The sequence below is a fragment of the Bos indicus x Bos taurus genome, chromosome 15, assembly GCF_003369695.1.
Source record: "Bos indicus x Bos taurus breed Angus x Brahman F1 hybrid chromosome 15, Bos_hybrid_MaternalHap_v2.0, whole genome shotgun sequence".
Classification (NCBI taxonomy): Eukaryota; Metazoa; Chordata; class Mammalia; order Artiodactyla; family Bovidae; genus Bos; species Bos indicus x Bos taurus.
The window spans coordinates 2,470,387-2,497,772 of NC_040090.1; the positions used below are offsets into that span (position 1 = coordinate 2,470,387).

The 27,386-nt window shown below is 42.0% G+C and overlaps 1 protein-coding gene across 1 annotated transcript; it reads left to right on the forward strand.

The window, feature by feature from the left end:
• The first annotated feature begins 2,400 nt into the window (after window positions 1-2,400).
• LOC113905997 (olfactory receptor 10Q1-like) lies at window positions 2,401-26,588 on the forward strand. Its single transcript, XM_027564028.1, is given in 3 exon segments — window positions 2,401-2,632; window positions 2,635-2,752; window positions 25,967-26,588. Coding segments are annotated over 3 exon segments (972 nt in total).
• The last annotated feature ends 798 nt before the right edge of the window (window positions 26,589-27,386 follow it).

Consider the following 27,386-nt stretch of genomic DNA (forward strand, 5'->3'; position numbering starts at 1 on the left):
ATAACTCTATCATATAAATATTTTGTTACAGATCCTGGAGAGCACCATTAAGATGACATGAGTGTAACTGCCTCTAGTAAAATCATTATTCCAAAGCCCTGTATCATAATAAAGATGGTAGACAAGCCTTAGACATGTTTGCTGAAGTCTTTTACATATTATGTTTCTGAGTGACATAATCTTTTCCAGAATGCAACTCAAATGTTGGATACCAAGTTGTTTTCCATAAAGGGCTCTTATACAAAGGTTTTGATCATGAAATAATCTTAAAAGTAAAAGATAAAATGGGAAAAGGGTAAATGACATGTTTTAATAGTATGTTCAACCATACAACATAGGTTTATTGAATGCCTAATCTTTGTGCAACATTAGGCTTGGTTTATGTGGGACATAAAACTATAAATAAGGGAGAATGGCTGCCCTGGAACTTACAAATAATAATCATGGTTATCCATTATGAGGTTGTTTTTACTACTGACTGATCTGGGTGGTAGACGCTTTACATGAAGATGTCAAGAACTAAGCATAATTATCATCCCCATTTTTCAAATTAAAAAACTGGCACTCAAAGACATTATATATAGCCTAATATTACAGAGATGGAATCACTCAAACTACATCATTTAAAATCAAAACTGATTTCACACTCACACACTGCTCCTCCACCTCCTCCTGTTGTATATGACGGTGGATATGCTACGTAACATTAGCAATCATTCACAGCATTAATGAAGTTCAGAAGAGAGAAAGAGAATGAATGAAACAGACACTGCTTGCTAACTGTTGGAAAAGCAGAGGCATTCACACCCTAGGGGCTCTTGACATTTATTCCTGACAATCTCTAATCACCCTAAGCTGGTTTATGTGAATAGCACTTATCAGAGTGCTGCTTCTGGATACGATTTCTCTTTAAAGCTCATAGTAAATAACACATATTAAACTAGGGAAATTTGAATTAAGGTTGAATGTTGCCTCTTTTCCATCTTTCTTTAAGATCTGTTTATTTATTTTGGTTGCTCTGGGTCTTCGTCGCCGTGTGTGGCCTTTTCTCTAGTTGTGGTGAGTGAGGGCTCCTCTCTGGTTGCGGGGCACAGGCTGCCCACTGTGATGGCTTCTCTTGTTGCGGAGCACAGACTCCAGGCTGCACGGGCTTCCGTGGCTGCAGTGTGTGGATCCAGTAGCTGTGGTGCCCAGACTTAGCTGGCCCACAGCACGTGGGACATTCCCAGAGTCGGGATCAACCCGTGTGCCCTGCCTTGGCAAGTGGGCTCTTCACCACTGGACCACCAAAGAAGTCCTTTTCCACCTTCTTGAATGAGTTGGTCTTCGAAAAGTAATGGAATGGGTGCCCTTTGAGAGTTAGGACTCTTCATTAGAAGGTTTTCAAGGAAGCTAGACGGCTTGTCTTAGATTTTACTTTAGCTTCTTAGAAGAGAGGAAAGGCAAATGGAAACAGGCTTGGTCTTTCCCGTTCATCCCTAAACTCACAGGAAGGGTGCTCAGTTCTCTGACAGCTTATGATCACATGTTTTCCCATAGCACCACAAGCCAGGAGGAGCCCTGTGATAAAACTCTCTGATTGGACACGGCTAGAACAGGAGTTGGGAGCACTTTGGCTTTGGAGGGTTATGCCCGACACTGTCAACATTAGGCTTGTGTCAGCCCTTTGCCCATGGGCATTGGGTTTTCTTCCTTCATTTTCCATCATATCACTAGTTTTTCAGGGTTATATTCTTGTATCTCCAAGCCAGTGCCTCAGGAGGTGTTGTGTGTAAACCTGTGAATGAATAAATACTTCCTGTTCTCAACGGCCCTGGCTCTCAAGAATTTCTTGACACTTTCTTGTGAATTTACTAAAACAATTGGATTTTCATTCCACATCTACTGAAAATAGCTTTGAATTCCATAAAATTCTCTGCCACATTTCCTCAAAAGATTCTTACACAATGTAGCCCAACTTTTGGCAGTTAGAAGTGAGAAAGTGAAGTCGCTCAGGCGTGTCCGACTCTCTGTGACCCTATGGACTGTAGCCTACGAGACTCCTCCATCCATGGGATTTTCCAGGCAAGAATGCTGGAGTGGGTTGCCATTTTCTTCTCCAGGGGAATCTTCCCAACCCAGGGACTGAGCCCAGATCTCCTGCATTGTAGGCAGACACTGTACTGTCTGAGCCACCAGGGAAGTGACATCGTTAGAAGTGAAGTTAGAAGTGAAGTTGTGGCTATTTATGTGAAGAAACTTGTTAAAAAGGGAGGAAATAGAGAATAAGTCTTAATTCTTCTAGTTTCTAACTCCAGTCTTAATTAGATTGCCTCATGCCTCAGAGTATGAACTGATGTGTTGTTAGTCTGACTCTTTCTTTGTATTAATAACTCTTGACAGAGAAAGTCTGTTAACTCAATGTCCTGGGGACACCGCTCATGGTGGATGGAATTTGTGTTCCTGGCCTATCCCTCCCAGTCAGAGCTGCACGTCTTGTCCTTCCTTGGGGTCAGCCTGGTTTATACATGGGTCATCACCAGGAATGTCCTTGTCATGGTGGCCATCCAGACCGAAGCCCACCTCCACACGACCATGTACTACTTCCTGGTCAGCTTCTCGGGAGTAGAAATCGGCTACACTGCTGTGGTGGTGCCCACCTCCTGGCCAACATCCTACGGTCAGAGAAGACCATCACCCTGCTGGGCTGTGCCACTCAGATGGGCTTCTTCATCGGACTGGGCAGTGCCGACTGCTTCCTCTTGGCTTCCATGTCTATGATTGCTCCCAGGTGGCACTAGAAAGAATCTGCCTGCCAATGGAGGAGACACAAGAGAGACGGGTTCCACCCCTCAGTTGGGAAGATCCCCTGAAGTAGTGAGTGGCAACCCACTCCAGTATTCTTGCCCAGAAAATTCCATAGACAGAGGAGCCTGGCAGTCCACAGGGCTGCAAAGAGTCAGACTTGATTGACCACAGTGACTACTCTGTGCCTCTTCCATGCCTTTTGAATGAAAAGTGTCTGCTGCTGCTGCTGCTGCATCACTTCAGTCGTGGCCAACTCTGTGTGACCCCATAGACGGCAGCCCACCAGGCTCCCGCATCCCTGGGATTCTCCAGGCAAGAACACTGGAGTGGGTTGCCATTTCCTTCTCCAATGCATGAAAGTGAAAAGTGAAAGTGAAGTCACTCAGTCGTGTCTGACTCTTAGCAACCCCATGGACTGCAGCCTACCAGGCTCCTCCATCCATGGGATTTTCCAGGCAAGAGTACTGGAGTGGGGTGCCATTGACTTCTCCACTAGATGGGGTCTAAAAGTTCTTCCAGATATAATTCCACAGACTCAAATCGGCAAAAGCACCCTGAGCTCCAGGGACATCCTAAGGAAATCATAATGTCTTTACCTTGAAAATGAGGACTGGGGAGGTGGTAGCTTTTCAGAGAGGAAATGCCACTTGGGTCCTTCCTGCCCTGGGAGTTGCACTGACAGATCACGGTCTAGGCCGGAGTCATAATTCACGACACGGCGATCTCAGCAAGGCGGAGGGCCATCTCCGGGCTGTACCAGAACTGGCTCAGCTGCCAGTTCTCTTCTATTATCCTCATGTTGTACTTGTCGTCCCCAGGATGTCAGAGTGGTGCTGCTTCTGCTCAGCATAAAATTCCTGCAGAGCTGCAAGGCATGGAGGGGGGCAAAGGGGGTGCCTTGTCTTCGGAAAAGTGTCTACTATCATCCAAATTGGGAATGGACGCTAGTTATAAGATTCAGGATTTTGAGTCTGGGTTATAATTTTTATAACTGATTGTCTTATGACACGTATTTTGTTATGATGTCTCAAGTACCCTTGAAAAGGATGTGTATCCTGTAGCTGCTGAGTGCAGTCAGTTGAATTAAGCTAGCTAATAGTATGGATCTAATCTCTATCATTATCTTTGTCTACTCGTGTTATCCATTCCTATCAGAGGTAGGTAAAATTTGCAACTATGATTGTCAATTGTCAATCTCTCCCTTTACTTCTGCAATTTTTGTTTTGTTCTAGGTCTTTTATTTCCCTTTTTTTCTGAAGCTCTGTTATTAGATGTATATACATTTAGCATGATTATATCCTGTTGATGGATTAACCGTCTTATCATTAAGCAATGTTCATTTTTATTGCTGGTAATATCCCTGGTCCAGAAATCTACATCTAATCTTAATTTGTCCACATTGTCTTTTTTATGATTAACGTTTTCATGGTACGTATTGCTCTTCCTTTTGACTTCTACCTGCACTTCCTCATCTACAAGGTATGGCTCTTATCAAGAGCATATAGTTTATACTTTTTCTTCTCAATCCTGATTGGACAATTTAGAGTACCATATTTCCATGTGTATTTTACTCATCTCTTCTCCTGTTTCTTAGTTTCTCCTTATCAGCCTCTTTTTGGATTTGTAAACATTTGTTTCTAACAGCTTTTCAGATATTTTTTTTCATATTTTGTAGTTGCATTCTTATCATGGCGTACCAAGAACTGTTATAATACTTTTGAAGTAAATGTGTAAGGAACTTTGAACAGTTTAATTCCACTTTCTGCCCCCATATTTGTGCTCTTATTGTAACATCTTGCTTATGAATTCCATCATACATTTTCATTTTTGTTTTAAATAGTCAACATTTTTAAAGGTATTCTAAAAGTAGTCTCCTACATTTTTATCTTAATTTTAAGAATATTTTCACTGAATATAGAATTCTAGAAATGACCGTTTTTCTTCCATCTCTTTAAAGATGTCATCCCATTGCCCTTTGGTTCCCATTTTTCTGATGAAAAATCATTGTGGTTTTGTGGAGGAGGGCAGGGGTTACCACCTAAAGGTACATTTTTTTATCTTTGTCTTTGATTCCCAGCCACATAAATACAATGAATCTAAGGTTTGGTTAGGACTGGCGGGGAGAGGGGGCGGGGAGTAAGGAATTCATCATGTTAAAATAAGATAAAATGGAGACTACACTTGAAAATCCCCTGAGCAGACAAAACCCGTTAGGCCATGTAAGCAAAATGTAATCTAGCTTATTTCATGAATATAAGTGAAACTCTACTTAGATATTTCCTTCTGTCCCTGATAATCATAAACAAAATTGAAGTCATCTTCCTAAAGTGGTATAGCACCTTTTACCCAAGTCCTCTTTCACCTGGAAATTCCCATTGTAATAAGCAATCATTGTATAAGTTAAACAACTTCTCCATTCTCACTTTCCATCTTGTATTAATAACAACATGCTTCTGAGCTTCAAATCACTTTCAGTTTGAAGTCTCCCTTTCTGCTTAGAGTTTCTTGCTCAATATAATATTCATATGAAGTAAAGTTCTCTAAATTTTTTTTGACAACTGTATTTAAAACACATCTAAAATGCAAAATAAATCCACCCTCTTCCAAACCCCCCAAAACCTCATCTCATTATAGCACAACTCAGGTCCAAAAATCTTATCTAAATATCATTAGTTCAAAAGTCTCAAATCTCATCATCCAAACTACCTAAATAAAGGTGTAGATGAGACTTGGGGTACAGACATGCTAGGGTAAGATCCCTCCCCTTCTGCAGACCGAGAACCAGAGAACAAGGCGTCTGTTCCCAACACACACCATGGGGCAGGCATAACAGAGCAGTTCCAGACATTTCCATTCAAAATGAGAGAAACTGGGAGGAAAAAGTGGATTTCTTGGTTCCAACCAATTCTGAAATCAAACAAGGCAGATTCCGTTAGTTTTCCCGGCCCGGGAATAACCCTCTGTGGCTCACAACTCCCAGCTCCGGGCCCACCGAGTCACTCCTGTGGCCCACGGCACACTCCCTGGCCTCATGCTTTCCCAGAGCCACCTTTCCCTTCTCTTGAAGGGTAGCACATGTTTCCCAGGTGGCTCAGCGGCAGAGAATAGGCCTTAAAATGGAGGAGACATGGGTTCCGTCCCTGGGTGGGGAAGACCCCCTGGAGGAGGAAATGACAGCCCACTCCAGTATTCTTGCCTGGAAAACCCCGTGGACAGAGGAGCCTGGTGGCTGCAGTCCATGTGGTCACAAGTCAGACATGACTGAGCGCCCACACAGCACATCTGCAGTTTTCTCAGACTATTACGTACTTGCCGAACTTGGGGAATATAATCTCCTTTTCTTTCTTTTCTTTCCTTTTAAGCTACATTTAATGATTCTATTTGACTGGCTGGTTAGTTTTTTTGGTTTAAGCAAAAAGTGCTAACTATTATTATATGTTCTGTGATTTCCAAAATTGCTGGTATGGATAGAAAGGTACGTTATGTGACGCCCCTGGGAACAATTTCTGGTCCCAGCGTTTCACTGCTGCTGCCAGAATCAGAAATCCACAAAACCCAGAAGATGCTGGCTATAAAATCTTGCCCCTAAACTATGATCCTTGCCAGCAAAGCTGATGACTTGCATATTGCTTTGCTCCTCTCATTTTCCTCTTTTTTAATTGTGGTAAGACCACAACATGAGGTATACCCTTTCAACAAATCTTTAAGTACACAACACAGTTTTGTTAACTACAGCCATAATGTAAACCAGCTCTTTAGAACTCATTCTTCCTGCATAGGAAATCTATACCGATTGAAAGGCAATTCCCATTTCTCCCTGTACCCAGCCCCCTAGAAACCATGATTCCACTGTCTGTTGCTATGAATCTGACTATTTCAGATACTTCAGATAAGTGAAATCAAGCAGTATTTGCTCTTCTGTAGCTTGCTTTTTTTACTTAGCATAGCATCCCCAAAGTTCATCCACGTTGTCACATATAATAAGATTTTATTTTTTTAAGATTGATTGATATTCCATTATATGTATATAGCACGTTTTCTGTATCCACTCATTCCCCAATGGACACTTAGGTCATTTCCATATCTAGGCTATTGTGAATAATCTTGTAACAAACATGGGATTATGGATATCTTATCAAGGAGGCCCCATAAAAAATAAATATGTAAAGATCATTTATATTGTATATACAGCTGACTTAATTAGATACTATAGTTGGCAAGTATATAATTTAAACTTTTTAAAGTTGATTTCTTTCTAATTTTTCTTTATGTTTTAAAAATGCTCTTGTTGCACTTTTTAAAACTTTATTGTGGTAAGAACAGTTAACACAAGATCTATCCTCTTAACAAATTTTAAGTAAACAATACATACTAATTACCTTCTAAATCATACATAAATATCCAAGTAAATTAACAAAGAGCAATAAGAAAGTGCACATTTTCAAAAACACGATGTTGGATGACTAAGTGAATCAAATCACCTATATTACTGTATGTTCATCTAAGTCATAAGAAAATTTTAAAAAATCCTAACTGTTCAATATTAGGGATTCATTTAATAAATTGTGGGACATCAATACTACTCATATTAAGTTGTCACAAAAAACATGACCGTGAACACGGTATTTGAAAACACAGCCTACTTTTTGATGGAAGTACTACATGCTGTCATTGCAAGAGTGTAAAATATGTTTGCAGAAATGAGGTCATCTGAACAAATAAACATATCTGGTGAGAAAAAATGGAAAATAAGTCTGAGTATAATCTCTGTATGCATGTAACTACCCTCCAGTGTTAAGAACCAGCACAGAGCTATTTAATTCATGATTGCCATGAATATAAAAGCAAGCTGTCTTTCTTCACATGGATTTGTAGATATTTTGGACTTTATGGACAAGTTTGATATGCTTATCTGGGCTTCAGAAAAGGCCATATCGCCTGCTGTGGCTTCTGCCCTAAGACTTTTTCCCTTCTCTTTTCCCGGCAGGCTTGTCTTCTCAGACCACCACCTGCCTAGAGCCTAAGAGCGCCCCTCCCAGAACTCAGGTAGCCTCTGCACCTCTCGCACATCACATCACTCTCAGGCTCAATCCCCAGCATCCTCGCCCTGCTTTGCTTTTTGTCTGTAGCACTCACCCCTTCTGACACATTATCGCATGTTCTTTTTTAAATTTTATTTATTTTTAATTAGAGGATAATTTGTTTTACAATATTGGGTTGGCTTCTGCCATACATCAGCATGAATCAGCTCTGGGTATACATGTGTCCCTTCCTGCTTGAGCCTCCCTCCCACCTCCCACCCCATCTCAGCGCTCTGGTTTGTCGCAGAGTACCCGCATATGATGGATGATGTCTGTATGTCCCTGCCACATACACCAAATTCCCACTGGCTAGCTGCTTCACACACGGTAATGTGTATGTTTCAGGGCCACTTCTCAGCTCGTCCCGCCCTCTCCTTCCCCACTGTGCCCACCGGTCTGTTCTCTATGTCCGCGTCCCCACTGCGGTCCTGCATATAGGATCATCAATACCATCTTTTTAGATTCTATCACATGTTCTTATCCTTACTTTCTGCTCATTGCCTTTCTTCCCCTCTCCAAGAACACAGCCTCTATGAAGGTAAAATTCTCATCTATTTTGCACACTGATATATCCCAAACGTTGGACATAGAATCTGGCTCATAGTAAGAATTCAATATATATGTGTTTCATATTAAATAAAGATACATTATTAATAATGGGCATACGACAGAGAGGGCTTCCCTGGAGGTTCAAATTCCCTGGTGGCTCAGACAGTAAAGAATCCACTTGCAATGCAGGAGACCCAGGTTTGATCCCTGAGTCAGGAAGATCCTCTGGAAAAGGGAATAGCTACCCACTCCAGGATTCTTGCATGGAGAATTTCATGGACAGAGGAGCGTGGCAGGCTACTGTCCATGGCTACAGTGTCAAAGACTTGGATACGACTGAGCAACTACTTTTCACATAAGACAGGGATGTGGAACTTGACTAAGAATTAAAGGCAACAGTGAGGATAAAGTATATGGTTTTAATTCCACGAGGTTGGAGGGAGGTGGAAAAGGAGAAACAAATATTTAAATGAGTAGGTTAAGAGGTGGGACTATACAGGGAACTCTACTCCACGCTCTGGAGTGAGCTAAATGGGAAGGAAATCCAAGAAAGAGGGGATATGTATATACATGTGGCTGATTCACTTTGCTGTACAGCAGAAACTGACACATTATAAAGCAACTATACTCCAATTTAAAAAGAGGTGGGAATATAGCTATAATTACCAAAAAATTAGACAGGTATATAAATATCTTGAAAGACTAGAACAGCCTCAGCACAGGGAAAACGTGATCAAGAAATAGAAATAAGTAGGGTAAGAAAAAGTTTCCTTGGAGAAGGAAATGGCAACCCACTCCAGTATTCTTGCCTGGAGAATCCCAGGGATGGGGGAGCCTGGTGGGCTACCGTCTATGGGGTCGCACAGAGTCGGACATGACTGAAGCGACTTAGCAGCAAGAAAAAATGAAACCAACGATCAAAAGGAATCATTATAGGAAAATGCTTCATAATCCTGCTTATCAAGAAAAAAAACACAGTTCATAGAATTTTAGAGCTGGAAAACTCCTTGGAGTCCGTTTAACCCAACACCTCATAGGACAGGTATGGAAGCCTGCCCACATAAGGGCTCCACTGTTTGCCTGAGGTCGATGGCTATATGGCAGATGCATAATTAGATTCCAAGTCTCCAGATGCCTAGGCTAGGGCTGAATTAGTGCATTATACATGTTCCGTGAGCTCAAGCTGAAAGGAATGTGTGTCTCTTCAGCAAGGCTCACCAGGATATTGTCTGGAATATAATATGAGTAAGTTCCCTGCTGGGTATAGAAAAGGAATGAGAACACCCGTCTGGAATTCCCAGATAACGGCTGTTGATGGTGACCACGGAAAGGAGCTGCCGGCTAGTCTTGTTTAGTTGATCAACTCAGGAAGTTTTTCTCAAATATTTTCTCTGGCTGGCTTTAGTTGAGGGGAACCACGGGGGAAATTCCTCCTCTGTGGGGACTCATTAACTTTAAAGAGCTGTCATAGAGGATAAGTAACCTGACTGAATCCGGCGAGACTGGACCCTGCATTAAGGAGGAGCTGTAGGTCTTCCCACTCAGGACTTGGGATGATTCCATAGGATAATCCTCCCAAAGGATGTTCCTCTTATCCTGCTCCGTCCTTGCCACAAATCTCTGAGAGCTGTCTCTTCTTATGAGTATCAGCATGCAAAGGATGCTGTTCTCCATTCTCACCTAGACATTACGGAGGTGTCACCCAACGTCCACCTGTTCTCCCCAAGAGACGCTGCACAGCATGAGGGTCATGGATCCTCATTCCAAGTCATGCTTTGAGAAGAGGAAAAATAGGGTCGATGACTTTCCTGGAAGAGCTCCTCTATCCTCCACGCCAAGAACTTTTAACATCTCAACAAGAAAAGTTAACCTGATGGATTGAAGCAAATTTCAAAGCGGTAAGGCAGCATCTCAAGAGACAATTTCTTTTATTTGATTTTGACTTTATTTCTAAAAATAGTAATAAAACAGAAGTATCTATAGTGCTTTGCCATTGGAGAAGAATATCCATATACATAAAATTGTGCAGAACAAACAAGTTCCCAGAGTAGGTACTACTATGCACTTTTACAGATGCAAAAAGGGTTGAATTACCTCACATCCTATACCTAAAAAGTGTGAAGCTAAGATAAAACTTGGGTCTTTTGTCTCTTCTTTTAATATACTGTCCATAGGACTTTTTTCAATGGTATGGCATGGACCTCAGTTTTTTTCAAGTAGAATTAAATCATAAATCCTTATTGGTGCTATGTGAAAAATATATATATATATATATTCTGTGGTGAAACAGATTTGGAAAATGTTTGAGGTAAAATGAAACTGTTTGCTTTACACAGGGCCTCCCATAACTTCACTGTGCTAATATTCACTGTAACTCTTGAGAAAAATGTTTCCCGAGTTGACCATGAACTTTTTCATTTCTGAGGCATCAAGAAGAAGTCTATTCTAAGGAACACAATTTAGGAATTACTTCCTCAGAGGATGTTTAAATTCTTTTACACATCATGTTCTGTTATATGGCTGAAGGTAGCAATTGGCACCCCACTCCAGAACTCTTGCCTGGAAAATCCCATGGATGGAGGAGCCTGGTAGGCTGCAGTCCATGGGGTCGCTAAGAGTTGGACACGACTGAGCGACTTCACCTTCACTTTTCACTTTCATGCACTGGAGAAGGAAATGGCAACCCACTCCAGTGTTCTTGCCTGGAGAATCCCAGGGACGGGGGACCCTGGTGGGCTGCCATCTATGCGGTCGCACAGAGTCGGACATGACTGAAGCAGCAGTGATTATGTCTTATAATTTTCTTACACATCTGCACATAGCTGAGCCCAGGACTTGAGTTCTTTACGTACTCCACACATGCTGGTCTGCTTGATTTGTATACTGATAAGTTACAGTGGCCTCAGAGCTGAGGTGACGAGAAGGCTTTGGGGGAAGCTCAGAGAAGTACCTGTCATTACAGTTGGGGAAAGAAGAGAGTGAAGGAAAGCTTTACAGGAGAAATGGCGCCTGAACTGAGCTCTGAAGGAGAAGGTGCAGCTAGGGAGTGGAAGAGGAGTGTCCGAGGTGGAAGGAGCAGATAATGCCAAACCCCCAGAGCAAGTGGAGCCGTGGGAAGGAACTGAAGACAGTTCAGTAGAGCTGGGGCAGAAAGCACAAGGTCTTTCCAGGTGACACAGTGGGATACAATCCGCCTGCCAAGCCGGAGACCCGGGTTCAGTCCCCAGGCCAGGATCTCCCCCAGAGAAGGAAACGGAAACCCACTCCAGTATTCCTGCCTGGGATCCCATGGATGGAGGAGCCTGGCAGGCCACAGTCCCTGGGGTCACAGTCAGACAAGACTGAGCGACTGAAGAACAACAACAAAGTCAGGCAGAGCACTTGATTCACTCACTGATAGTTCCCCTTACTGCTAATTCTGTTAACTCACTGTGAGCGCTAATTCTCACGACCACTCTATAGGGTAACTATATATATCCTGTGTAGCTAAAAGTCTGAGATTCGTGGAGATTTAGTAACTTTGTCCCAGATTCTGAAACTATGAAACGGCAGATCCAGAACCCACACTCTTGTTGAGAGATCAAATGTCTCTTAATTATCTTGGTCTTGGTAATCATTTATATATATATCAAATCATCATATATACAATTACATTTGTCAGTTTTTCCTCAATAAAACTGGTGGTGGGAGAGATTGAAAAAAGGTATAATTAACTTGAGAACGGCTTAGTGGTCATCATTAGGGGAAACTGTGTGCAACAGAAGTTTTAAAGAGTTTTCAGATTGCTCTACGAAAGACGTTGCTCCGTTTAGCTGTGTTCACAGGAGCAGACCGAGTGTGGGCACGTTTCCCAGCAGCTCTGCCAGGCCCGTCCCATTTGGGTATTTGCACTCTCTTAGCTTTTATATCATTTTGTTGTACATAAAACATGAAATATACTCAAGGCCTGTATGTACACTTTACACTCTGGTAACTAATCACATAGAAAATAGATTCAGGCCCCATGTATGCTCATCACTAGCGTTATGCCTCTGAACAAGGCTTAATCTCAGCAGACCTTGAGTTTTGCACAAAGGATATATGTGGGACCAGGTACCTCTTAAGTTCCCTTATAGTTACCAGACACAGAGATCCAACTTTACATACACTTTATAAATAAGCACACATTTGACCTATGGGCTTTGCTATGGTTTCCTGGCTCACTGATATTTCCACAAGTGTTTAGGTTTTATATGCACAGTGTTTACGGATTAGCAGGAAGCACATATTACACCGTGAAATACTGCTTCATCAGTCATTAAGGAATAACTGCTAACTAGACGAGCTTCACAACATTATCAAACTTATTCAATAAGCACATCAATAGCTTAATTGCTGTGCTTCCCACTAGCCATTAATCAAGTGAATCCATCCCATCCAAACCTTCCTCTTTGCATGCAGCAGACACATATAAACAGAATCACCTTTGGACTAGGAAAGCCCCAGTCTATGTGGGGCTAAACTAACTGCAGCCTAAGTGGGCTATAGAGGTGCCACTGGATATTGGCTCTGAAAGAAGTTTAAAGGACATGAGATTTAACTATAATTTAACTATAAACTATTTTACAACACAAAATAATTCAATCTAGTTCAAACCAAATTTATTGTAATGAGAAACTCTGATGAACAAGACAGACATTCTTGTGTTTGTGGAGCTTAAAGATAGCCCTGATTGAAATGTTTACCAAAATGGCATTGCCGGGAGTGGAGTGTTCCCCAAGGAAGGAATGTGGGCACCCAGAAAAAGAGTAAATTCTGCGAGTAGCAATGATAACAGGTCTGGGAGATACTCTGAGAATAGTTTTTGAAAGAGTAGTAGAAGACAGAATAATAAATGCAGCTTTACGGATTTGCATGGACTGTAATGTAATCAAGAGATGAAGTTTTGAACACCTCTTGAAATACAATAGGATGATAAAGACTTGGAACACAGAAATGTGTTGATATTTGCCCAGTACTCTTTTGGACATGAAAAAATAAAGAGCTGGCACAGGGATAATGTTATTAAGAACTTTTTTAGATACAATCAGCCTCTCATACATTGTGTGCATGCGTGCTAAATCGCTTCAGTCATGTCCAACTCTTTGTGATGCTATGGAGTCTAATCTGCCGGGCTCCTCTGTCCGTGGGATTCTCCAGGCAAGAATACTGGAGTGGATTGCAGTGCCCTCCTCCAGGGGATCGTCCTGACCCCAGGACTGAACCCATGTCTCTTACATCTCCTGCACTGGCAAGCAGGTTCTTTGCCATTAGCACCGGCTCTCATACATTAGCCAGATGAAAATGTTGACATGGCCAGATTTTTCATTTGGTCAGTGGCCAAAAGAGATGAATTTGAATGACAAAATCCATTACTCATAGTTGAAAACTTGAATTGAAAACATGAGGAAAATGTTCACAAAGATTGTGCCGCACATCTCAAATGGTACACTTAACAGCAATGATAATATTTATTCTTACATTTCTTAAATAATTGAAGAAAAATGTATGTTTCTACTAAACAACAACATCAGCTTCACCAACTCTTATTTTGCTCAAACTCTATGGTACAAAATGGGGTCACCTAGCTTATTACTCTATTTTATTTCACTGAACCTCAAATGCTTCGCTATTAAGAAAATAAGCAAATGTATCCTCCAAGTGTGAACGTATGTCGCAACTGATGAGATAAGAGAAAATGTGCATTCTTTTAAAATAACCCTCAGCAGCACTCCAAAAATGGTTTGAAAGAAACATCATTAGAGTAAGTGCAAAACCCTTGAAAGTGGCCATTGAAAGGGAAAATGCTTAATTCATAAGTACAAAGTTTGGGGGTTTTTTTTATGTTTTGTAGACTCACTTTGAATATATGTGGTAGTTTTTTCCTTGAAATTGCCCTGACATAACTTGTCCTAGCAGACATCAAGCTCCAACACTATATGTCTTGCTTTATCCACCAAGTGTTTTGCAAATCTTGACAGTTCCCATCCAAGCAAAAGCTGCTTATTTGATTTTCATGTCTTAATAGGGGCTTCCCCGGTGCTTCAGCTGGTAAAGAATCCACCTGTAATGTGGGAGACCTAGGTTCAATCCCCTGGGTTGGGAAGATCCGCTGGAGAAGGGATAGGCGACCCACTCCAGTATTCTTGGGCTTCCCTGGTGGCTCAGCTGGTAAAGAATCTGCCTCCAGTGCGGGAGACCTGGATTTGACCCCTGGGTTGGGAAGACCCCCTGCAGAAGGGAAGGGCTACCCACTCCAGTATTCTGGCCTGGAGAATATACAGTCCATGGGGTCACAAACAGTCGGACACGACTGAGCAACTCTCACTTTCAGGTGGTGCTAGGGAAAAGAACCCACCTGCCAATGCAAGAGGCACAAGAGACACGGGTTTGATCCCTGGTTTGGGAAGATCCCCTGGAGTAGGAAATGGCAACCCACATCACTATTCTTACCGTGGAAAATTCCCTGGACAGAGGAGCCTGTTGAGCCACAGTCCATGGGGTTGCAAAGAGTTGAGTACTACTGAGCAACTGAACACACACACACACACACACACACACACACACACGTCTTAATAAGATAGATTCGTTTTTAAATGTTTTCCTGAGTTAAGATCTATCTTATTTGCTTTTGGTGATAACTCTGGGAGTTGGTGATGGACAGGGAGGCCTGGCGTGCTGCGGTTCATGGGGTCGCAAAGAGTCGGACACGACTGAGCGACTGATCTGATCTGATCTGAATCACATTATTTTACTGAAATATCTCTTCCATTTTATTCTTCTTCCTTTTCTCTTACTCTTCTTTTTATTTTCAATGCTTAGTAGAGCAACTCAAGACCTGGGAGAATACAGCTCTAGAGGAACCTCACTGCCCACTGGGGAAAAGATAAGAACTGAAGGGTAACTAGCCAAGGGACACTCACCATCATGAGAAAAGAGAAGGGACGTCAGTGATGTTCGCTCGACACTTAGCACGCCCCAGGCACATTATACATTTGAAACACTCAATCTTCATAAATTTCCCACATTCACATCTCCAATCACACATTAGAGAATCAAGGCTCATCAAGTAATGTAACTAATGTAAAAATTAAATTAGTAAATCAGGGCAGTTTTCACACTCAGATCTAATTTTTTAATGTTTATTTGTTTGGCTGTGCTGGGTCTTAGTTGCAGCATGTGGGACCTAGTTCCTTGACCAGGGCTTGAACTCAAGTCCCTTGCATTGGGAGCTTGGAGTCCTAGCTACTGGACCCCCAGACAAGTCTCTGTACTCAGATCTGACTACAAAAATTCATGCGATCAACACTCTATCATTCTTCTCAACACTATGTTAAAATACCAAAAGATAAAGGAAATTTTTAAATTTTTACAAAATTGGGTACACTTATTGTCAAATGTGTAAATATAGAAAAGCATAAGCCATAAACTAAAATCCCACCAACCTGGTAATGCTCATTGTTAATATTTTAAGATATATTCTTTTTTATGAATAGAAATCATTATCTGTTAAATGGAATCATGATTTAACAGTTTTTTATGATCTGTTTTTTCATGGGTTTCCTGATCTCATAAAGCATTTTTCCACAACATCATTTTCAAATGATTGCATTTTCCCATCACATGGCTAGACCCCAATAAATTTAAGCATTTTCTCATTAATGATATTTGGTTGGTACAATTTTCACTGTTATATCAGAAACTGTAATGAATATTCCTGTCAACAATTTTGTGCACATACACGATTAATTTATAAGAATAAATTCCACAATACATTATTGCTGAATCAAAGTGAATGCATTTCAAGTCTTTTATGACATACTACCAGATTGCACTCCACACATCTTTATAGCACTGTTATACTTCCAGTAACTAGAGCTTCCCAAATAGCTCAGATGGTAAAGAATCTGCCTGCAGTGCAGGAGCCCCAGGTTCAGTCCCTGGGTTGGAAAGAGCCCCTGGAGAAGGGAAAGGCTACCCACTCCAGTATTCTGGCCTGGAGAATTCCATGAACTGTATAGTCCACGGGGTCGCAAAGAGTCAGACATAACTAAGGGACTTTCAGCAATATTTGGGATTATATCCCTCTTTGCAACTTTCACAACACTAGATATTATTTTTCCAAAACAGTTTCTAAGCAGAAAATTTTATTTAAGTTTATATTTATTTGAATAATAATGAAATTGAATGTTTATATGTCTTTGAAGTTTTCTTTTTTGAATTGCTTGTTCTTCTGATTATAAACTATTTTGCTGGGGGGTAAATTTTCATTTTCTATTCAGTTTGCTTATTGTATTTTTGACACACAGAACTTTTAAATGTTTATTCTGTCCAAGTGTCAATATTTTTATGTACTCTGCTTATTTGGTTGTAAGTCATTTGGTTGTACTCTGAGATCTGAAAAATATTTATCTACACTATCTTCTAGCTTTCTTCCACTTTTTAAAAATTTGAATCTTAATTTAATAAAATCACATCATTACAAAAATGAATCCAAATTGTCGAAGTAAGTTTGGGTGAAACCCAACTGAATTTTAAGCGTACAGTTCAGTGTGGTTGTAGGAATGCTCAAACATGTCAGAGAATAAGCCGCAGGTCTCTTGTGCTTCGTATATCATGGGCTTCATACAGCACCTTGCACAGGGGGAAGGAGGAGCACTGGTTAATCTGACACATCAGCTAAGCTCAGTTAGGAGATTCCCTATCACATTCATTTGGAACCAGCCACCGCGACAAACGTCCTACTCATCTCAGTCTTTCAGTTTGTTCTGTTGCGTCTTAAATCAAACAATCAAATATTCTGCATCCTTTTTCTGTCTTCTTTCACAGGCTACATCCTAAGACACAGTGCTAGATAAAAGTGATGCTAGCCTTTTAATGTCACTATACATAAACTTGGTTGAATTTTTTTCTCATGTAAGTGTGAGATACTCTTTAATAAAACATAAACCCCACTCCAGTGTCCTTGCCTGGAGAATCCCAGGGACGGAGAAGCCTGGTGGGCTGCCATCTATGGGGTCGCACAGAGTTGGACACAACTGAAGCGACTTAGCAGCAGCAGCAGCAACAAACCTCTCTTAAACTTATTTCCAGAGGCAAAATACTTTTCTCAGCTTACATTAAGCTATTTTTATCTTATATGCGTGCTCACACTTTCCTTTGTTTCCTTTGGCTCTCTGCACTATATTTTTACTTTTTAAAATCAGATTGTTTGGAGTGGATATGCTGTGTGTTTATTCTACTGATGATTATTACTCAGAATTTTATGTTTGAATAGGTAGTCCTCTAATTAGTCATATCTACATGAAATAGCTCTTGAATTCTTGCTTCCATTGATTGAAAAAATTAGTATACTTACATTTCTCCCATGCTTCACTACCAATTTCCCAATTGTGCACTTTGTGGTTTTAAATATGCAGAGCTATTCTAACTTTTTGCATTTTATACTATGCATTCTTTCAATAATTATCTTTAGAATTTTTTTTTTTTTTTTTTTTGCTTTTAACAGTATTTGCATTAACCACTTAGTGTTAAATACATATCTTATTCTTTGATTTTTCAAACCAAGTTTTTACATTGCAACTCCCTCAATCTTGAATTTGGTTAATCACCCAGTTCAGTCAGTTCAGTCGCTCATTCATGTCGGACTCTTTGCAACCCCATGGACTTGCTTGGACTACTTTCTTCAATTTAACTCTGAATTTGGAGTTCATGATCTGAGCCACAGTCAGCTTCCTGTCTTGTTTTTGCTGACTGTATAGAGTTTCTCCATCTTTAACTGCAAAGAATATAATCAATCTGATTTTGGTGTTGACCATCTGGTGATGTTCATGTGTAGAGTCTTCCCTTGTGTTGTTGGAAGAGGGGGGTTGCTATGACCAGTGCGTTCTCTTGGAAAAACTCTGTTAGCCTTTGACCTGCTTCATTTTGTACTCCAATGCCAAATCTGCCTGTTACTCCAGGGATCTCTTGACTTCCTACTTTTGCATTCCAGTCCCCTATAATGAAAAGGATATCTTTTGGGGGTGTTAGTTCTAGAAGGTCTTGTAGGTCTTCATAGAACCATTCAACTTCAGATTCTTCAGTGTTACTGGTTGGGGCATAGACTTGGATTACTGTAATATTGAATGGTTTGCCTTGGAAATGAACAGAGATCATTCTGTCGTTTTTGAGATTGCATCCAAGTACTACGTTTCAGGCTCTTTTGCTGACTGTGATGGGTACTTCATTTCTTTTAAGGGATTCTTGCCCAGAGAAGTAGATACAATGGTCATCTGAGTTAAATTCACCCATTCCAGTCCATTTTAGTTCACTGATTCCTAAAATGTTGACATTCACTCTTGCCATCTCCTGTTTCAGTTCAGTTCAGTCATTCAGTCGTGTCCGACTCTTTGCAACCCCATAAATCGCAGCACATCAGGCCTCCCTGTCCATCACCAACTCCTGGAGTTACCCAAACTCATGTCCACTGAGTCGGTGATGCCATCCAACCATCTCATCCTCTGTCATCCCCTTCTCCTCCTATCTTTCATCCCCTCCTCCTCCAATCTTTCCCAGCATCAGGGTCCTTTGCAATGAGTCAGCTCTTTGCATCAAGTGGCCAAAGTAATGGAGTTTCAGCTTCAGCATCAGTCCTTCCAATGAACACCCAGGACTGATCTCCTTTAGGATGGACTGGTTGGATCTCCTTGCAGTCCATGGGACTCTCAAGAGTCTTCTCCAACAACACAGTTCAAAAGCATCAATTCTTTGTTGCTCAGCCTTCACAGTCCAACTCTCACATCCATACATGACTACTGGAAAAACCATAGCCTTAACTAGATGGACCTTTGTTGACAAAGTAATGTCTCTACTTTTTGATGTACTGTCTAGGTTGGTCATAACTTTCCTTCCAAGGAGCAACCGTCTTTTAATTTCATGACTGCAGTCACCATCTGCAGTGATTTTGGAGCCCAAGAAAATAAAGGCTATCACTGTTTCCACTGTTTCCCCACCTATTTTTCCATGAAGTGATGGGACCAGATGCCATGATCTTAGTTTTCTGAATGTTGAGATTTAAGCTCTCCTTTTCACTCTCCTCTTTTTCACTCTCCTCTTTCACTTTCAAGAGGCTCTTTAGTTCTTCTTCACTTTCTTCCATAAGGGTGGTGTCATCTGCATATCTCAGGTTATTGATATTTCTTCTGGCAATCTTGATTCCAGCTTCTTCCAGCCCAGCGTTTCTTATGATGTACTCTGCATATAAGTTCAATAAGCAGGGTGACAATATACAGCCTTGACGTACTCCTTTTCCTATTTGGAACCAGTCTGTTGTTTCATGTCCAGTTCTAACTGTTGGTTCCTGACCTGCATACAAGTTTCTCAGGAGGCAGGTCAGGTGGTCTGGTATTCCCATCTCTTGAAGAATTTTCCACAGTTTATTGTGATCCACATAGTCAAAGGCTTTGGTGTAGTCAATAAAGCAGAAATAGATGTTTTTCTGGCACTCTCTTGCTTTTTCGATGATCCAATGGATGTTAGCAATTTAATCTCTGGTTCCTCTGCCCTGACCACTTCCAATTTGCCTTGATTCATGGACCTAACATTCCAGGTTCCTATGCAATATTGCTCTTTACAGCATCAAATTTTACTTCCATCACCACTCACATCCACAACTGGGTGTTGTTTTTGCTTTGGCTCCATCCCTTCATTCTTTCTGGAGGTATTTCTCCACTGATCTCCATAGCATATTGGGCACCTACCAACCTGGGGAGTTTATCTTTCAGTGTCTTATCTTTTTGTCTTTTCATACAGTTCATTGGGTTCTCAAGGCAAGAATACTGAAATGGTTTGCCATTCCCTTCTCCAGCAGACCACATTTTGTCAGAACTCTCCACCATGCCCCGCCTGTTTTGGGTGGCCCCACATGGCATGGCTCATAGTTTCATTAAGTTAGACAAGGCTGTGGTCCATGTGATCAGTTTGGTTAGTTTTCTGTGATTGTGGTTTCCATTCTGTCTTCCCTCTGATGGAGAAGGATAAGAAGCTGATGAAAGCTTCCTGATGGGAGAGACTGACTGAGGGAGAAACTGGTCTTGTTCTGATGGGTGGGGCCATGCTCAGTAAATCTTTAATCCAATTTTCTGTTGATGGGCAGGGTTGTGTTCCCTCCCTATTATTTGACCTGCAGCCAAACTATGGTGGAGGTAATGAAGATAATGATGACCTCCTTCAAAAGGACCCATGCATGCACTGCTACACTCAATGCCCCCAATCCTGCAGCAAGCCACCACTGACCCATGCCTCCACCAGTTATTCCTGGACACTCACAGGCAAGTCTGGGTCAGTCTCTTGTGGGGTTACTTCTCCTTTGTCCTGGGTCCTGGTGCACACAAGGTTCTGTTTGTGCCCTTCAAGAGTCCATTTTTGGCAGTCTGTAAGTTCTGGCAGCTCTATGGTAGGGTTAATGGTGACCTCCTCCAAGAGGGCTTATGCTATCCCCAGGTCTGCTGCACTCGGAGCCCCTGCCCCTGGGGCAGTCCACTGCTGACCCGGACCTCCGCAGGAGACACTCAAACACAGTTCGGGCTCAGTCTCTGTGGCGTCTCTGGGTCCTGGCGAGCACAAGGTTTGTCTCTGGCCAGTATGCGGTTTGGTTCTAAATGCGCTTTCACCCCTCCTACCGTCCTGCTGGAGCTTCTCCTTTGAATGTGGATTATCTTTTTTTGGCAGGATCCAACATTCTCCTGTCTATGGTTGTTCAGCAGTGAGTTCTAATTTTGGAGTTCTGGCAGGAGATAATGAGCACACATCCTTCTACTCCACCATCTTGGAGTAATATTAATCACCCAACAACCCAGATTTTTTGTTGAGAAATTATTTTAATTGTATTTAAATTGAATGGCATGCAAGTGTCAACTTAAAAAATATTCACAACATAAAAGTATGTTTTATTTGGTGGGAATTTTTAGGACTTCAAGACAGCACCTCAAGTGACCCTGAGAACTACTCCAAGGAGGCAAGGGGAGGAGCCAGGTTACATACAAGTTTTATAGCAAAGGGCAGGTAGTCTGAATGTCAAAAGTTAAAGGTTATTATTAATTAAAGAAAACCAGGTAACCCAAGCTAAGGAATTTAGCTCCTGTCTATGTAGGGGAAAATGCAAGAGTCTGGGTTTACTGAAATCATTCCTTTGACATGCACCTCATCTATCTGGGGCCAGTTTCCTGTGTTTTCACATCCTGAGCTTCCTTTCCTCGGGGCTTACCTTAGGGAGTGACCGTAGGTCTGCTGGCTGCTAGAAGGCAGACAGTCTCCTTCCTGCGTCCCTCAGGGCTCACCAGCTCACACCGGAGGGCTGGAAACGCTGATGACTGTGACATCCTTATTTACTGATATCACAGGAAATTTTCCACTTCTCACAAGCTTACCTGATTTTATTGCTCTTCACTTTACTGTGTTCCCTGGTGGCTCAGAGGTTAAAGCATCTGCCTGGAATGCATGAGACCAGGGTTCGATCCCTGGATCGGGAAGATCCCCTGGAGAAGGCAATGGCAACCCACTCCAGTACTCTTGCCTGGAAAATCCCATGGAGGGAGGGAGAAGCCTGGTAGGCTACAGTCCGTGGGGTCGCAAAGAGTCGGACACAACTGAGCGACTTCACTTACTGTGCTTCACAGATATTTCCTCGTCTGACGAGTTGAAGGTTTGCCCTGCATCAAGCCGTTCTGTTGATGCCATTTTCCAATAGATTTGCTCACTTGTTTCTGTGTCACATTTTGGTAATTTCTTGTAATATTTCAAACATTTTCATGATTGTTCTGTTTTTTATGGTGATCTGTTTCCTGTGATCTTTGTATTACTCTTGCAAAAAGATTATGACTGGCAGAAGCTCAAATGATCATTAGCACTTTCTAGCAATAAACCACTTTTGATTAAGGTATCTATATTTTTATAGTCAATGGGGTCACCAAGAGTCGGACACGACTGAGTGACTAAGACTTTCACTTTCACTTTCATATTTTTAAACATAATGCTGTTATTGCACATTTAATAGACTATAGTACTGTGTAAACATAACTTTTAAACGCACTGGGAAACAAACAAAAAAAAATTGTGACTTGCTTTATCATGATAATTGCTTTATTTCTATGGTCTTGAACTGAACTCACAGTATCTCCAAGGTATGCCCATGTTTCCTAAGCCCTGGTAAATTTGAGAAAGTCTTTCTGTTGTTTTTGAACATAAAGCTCTAAAGCCTGAGTATAGCATTCTTTCACAAAAAAAACTTTGCTTTTCTTTAAACTCTGTAGACATTGCTCTATTGTCTCTTGGGGTTTTGTATCAAAAATAAAAGTGCAGCCCAGTCTAATGTAAAAGCGCTTAGTTGACAGGTACTTTTCCCTATCCTCATAAAACTTATGCATCTGATGGTTTTAATGCCTATTTGAATTCTGCTATTGCATCTTTAGTTTTCTTATTTTCTTTTCTTACCTCAGGCAGCTCTGCTTCATTATTACCTGATTCCCTTTACATGTTCCTTTCATCTGAATTTGTCCAAGTCTTAAAAGTTTAGGTTCATGGTTGAAAAATTTTTAAAAATATTCAAATGAGAGGAAATACACAGAGTATATATCAGAAAGGGTTGTAATAAAAGATGTTTGCCTAGTTTCATATGGAGTCAAAACTGGATGAAAAGGGAAAAACTCATGAATAAATTATAGTGTAGCCATAAAAAAATGGGATACTATAACACAGTGGGAAGAACAAAGACCCGCTATACAAAACAGCAAGACGAACTTTGCAGACATAATGTTGAAGCCAGGTACGATAAAACACACACTTTACTATTACATATATAGATTGAAACACAGTTTAACTAATCTTCAGTGATAAGGCCAAAAGAGTGGTTATCTTTGTGAAGCATAAAGACTGAGAGAAGACATAAAGAATGTTTGCAGGTTACTAGAATTTTTCTATTTCTTAATCTTGATAGAGTTTATGCTGGTACATTAACTGTGTAAAAAACAGATCAAACAGTACATTTAGAATGTGTGACATTCTTTCTGTGTATGCTATATTTCAAGAAGAATGTTTACCAAAAATGTAAACAATACATCGATTTACCTAATTTTGAAAATATCTACAATTATTAATAGAGTCAGTCCTCCCTATCCACATGTTCTGTACCCATCAGTTTAATTCAGTTCAGTCACTCAGTCATGTCTGGCTCTTTGTGATCCCATGGACTGCAGCACACCAGGCTTCCCTGTTCATCACCAACTCACTCTCAGGGCCTACTCGATGTCCGTCAAGTCAGTGATGCCATCCAACCCTCTCATCCTCTGTCATTCCCTTCTCCTCCCACTTTCAATTTTTCCCAGCAACAGGGTCTTTTCAAATGAGTCAGTTCTTCTCATCAGGTGGACAAAGTATTGGAGTTTCAGCTTCAGCATCAGTCCTTTCAATAAATATTCAGGACTTATCTCCTTTAGGATGGACTGTTTGGATCTCCTTGCAGTCCAAGGGACTCTCAAGACTCTTCTCCAACACCACAGTTCAAAAGCATCAATTCTTCGGCGCTCAGCTTTCTTCACAGTCCAATTCTCACATCCATACATGACTACTGGAAAAACCATAGACTTGACCAGACAGATATTTGTTGGCAAAGTGATGTCTCTGCTTTTTAATATGCTGTCTAGGTTGGTCATAACTTTCCTTCCGAGGAGTAAGCGTCTTTTAATTTCATGGCTGCAGTCACCATCTGCAGTGATTTTGGAGCCCAAAATAATAAAGTCTGTCACAGTTTCCATTGTTTCCCCATCTATTTGCCATGAAGTGATGGGACCAGATGCCACGATCTTAGTTTTCTGAATGTTGAGTTTTAAGCCAACTTTTTTCACTCTCCACTTTCACTTTCATCAAGAGGCTCTTTAGTTCCTTTGCTTTCTGCCATAAAGATTGTGTCATCTGCATATCTGAGGTTACTGATATTTCTCCCATCAATCTTGCTTCCAGTTTGTGCTTCATCCAGCCCAGCGTTTCTCATGATGTACTCTGCATATAAGTTAAATAAGCAGGGTGACAGTATACAGCCTCAACATACTTCTTTCCTGATTTGGAATCCGTCTGTTGTTTCATGTCCAGTTCTAACTGTTGCTTCTTTACCTGCAAACAAATTTTTCAGGATGCAGGTCAGGTGGTCTGGTATTCCCATCTCTTTAAGAATTGTCCACAGTTTGTTGCTATCCACACAGTTGAAGGCTTTGGCATACTCAATGAAGCAGAAGTAGATGTTTTTGTGGAACTCTGTTGCTTTTACAGTGATCCAATGGATGTTGGATCTGCACCCATGGGTTTGATCAGTCAGCAATAGAGAACTTTTTTAATTTCCAGAAAATTCCCCAAAGCAAAACTTGAATTTGCAGGGCACCAGCAACTATTTCGGAGAAGGCGATGGAACCCCACTCCAGTACTCTTGCCTGGCAAATCCCATGGATGGAGGAGCCTGGTAGGCTGCAGTCCATGGGGTCACTAAGGGTCGGACACAACTGAGCGACTTCACTTTCACTTTTCACTTGGATGCATTGGAGAAGGAAACGGCAACCCACTCCAGTGTTCTTGCCTGGAGAATCCCAGGGACGGGGGAGCCTGGTGGGCTGCCGTCTATGGGGTCACACAGAGTCAGACATGACTGAAGTGACTTAGCAGTAGCAGCAACTATTTACAAAGCATTTGCATTGTATTAGGTATTATAAGTAATCTAGAGAGGATAAAAAGTATATGGGAGGATGTGTGTAGGTTATAGGCAAATACTATCCTGTTTTATGAAAGGAACTTAAGCCTTCCTGGACTTTGGTATCAATCTCCCACAGATAACAAAGTACAACTGTACGCAACTCTTTAACTAAATACAAGCAAAGAATTAGCCCTTGTCAATTGGATTTTAAATAGCAGAGTTTAAAAACAAAAAAGACATCTCTGTCAGCAGAAACTTCTGTAGATTAGAATCTATCCCATTCCTGAAGATTTCCCAGGGGGAATGTACCATGCCCTCTATTGTGAATTCATTTCCAAACACTGAGATTGGAAACTGGATACTAAATAGGCAATTCCAAATCAAAAGCAAAAATTTAAGTCCTTGATTCTACTCACACAATTGAGTAATTCAGGAAAGGCAGTCTCAGCATCTTCTGGTCTTCTTCCGCAGGAGACATGTGTGCGAGGAGCCCTGTCCTCAACCAGTCTGGCCCCACGGAGTTTGTGTTTCGGGTCTTCACCACCGTCCCAGAACTCCAGGTCCTCCTCTTCGCCCTCTTCCTCGTCCTCTACTTGACGATCCTTTGCGGCAACACGGCCATCATCTGGGTGGTGTGCACACACTGCTCACTCCACACCCCCATGTACTTCTTCCTGTGCAATCTGTCCTTCTTGGAAATCTGCTACACCACCGTGGTGGTACCCTTGATGCTTTCCAACATTTTGGGGGCCCAGAAGCCCATCCCACTGGCTGGCTGTGGGGCCCAAATGTTCTTCTTCGTCACCTTGGGCAGCACTGACTGCTTCCTTTTGGCGGTCATGGCCTATGACCGCTATGTGGCCATCCGCCACCCGCTGCATTACACGCTCATCGTGACCCAGAAGCTCTGCGTCCGGATGGTGGGCTGTGCCGGAGGCCTGGCCTCCCTCCTCTCCCTGCAGCTCACCGTCCTAATCTTCACCCTGCCCTTCTGTGGGCACCGCCCTGAAATCAACCACTTCCTGTGCGACGTGCCCCCGGTCCTGCGGCTGGCCTGCGCGGACATCCGCGTGCACCAGGCCGTGCTCTATGCCGTGGGCAGCCTCGTGCTGACCGTGCCCTTCCTCCTCATTTCCGTCTCGTACGTGCTCATCGGCTCGGCCATCGTGCGCATCCGCTCTGCGGAGGGCCGCCACCGGGCCTTCTCCACCTGCTCCTCCCACCTCGCCGTGGTCCTGCTGCAGTACGGCTGCTGCAGCCTGGTCTACCTGCGCCCCCGATCCAGCACCTCGGAGGACGAGGACCGCCAAATCGCCCTGATCTACACCTTCGTCACCCCCTTACTCAACCCCCTGATTTACAGTCTGCGCAACAAGGATGTCAAAGGCGCTCTGAAGAATGCCTTGGTCAGTAAAGCAGCCTCAGACAACACTTGAAGGCTTAGGGGGCTGGGGTGGGTGTCTGTCACTTGCCATCATGACAAAGATAGCACTTTCATGCTTTCCCACCCTTTGCCGTTGATTTGACTTTTTGCCCTGTTTGGCCCAGGTCCACAACGGGTACTCATCATAACAGTCCAAGAGGAAAGACTTCCTCTTCCTGCCTGATAATGAGATGTGCTGGGACATGGGCCCCTTGCTTGCACTGCTTCAGTGCTTGCTCCTGGCTCTTCAGAAGTGGCAGTGGAGGGGGGGTGGGGGGGGAGTGGGTCTGATAATGAGATTGCACATGCAGCATCACCCTCCAATTAAAAATTAATTTAAAAAAGTAAATTGGTATAACCTTTTGTAACTGAAAATTCAGCCCCTGCCCCCAGTGCTGAGTAAGAGTAATGAAAACAACCTGGATATGTTCCAGTGTCTCCTAGTTTATGGTCTATGGAAACTTGAATAGAATTTGTATCCTACTGTGTGTGAACATCATATGAATCTTTATTAGGTTGAATTGGTTCACAGTGCTTTTCATATCTACTATATCCTTCTACTGAAATGGCAACCCACTCCAGTACACTTCCCTGGAGAATTCCTTGGACAGAGAGGCCTGGCAGGCTACAGTCCATGGGGTCGCAAAGAGTCGGACACAACTGAGCAACTACACATCAACAATACCCTTCTACTTTTCTGTGTACCCATTCTATTAATTTTTGATTGTTTGATATTGAAACTCCAACTAAAAATCTTAATTTATCTTCTTAAAAAGATAATTGTAATATATAGTGGAACTAAATGTAACTT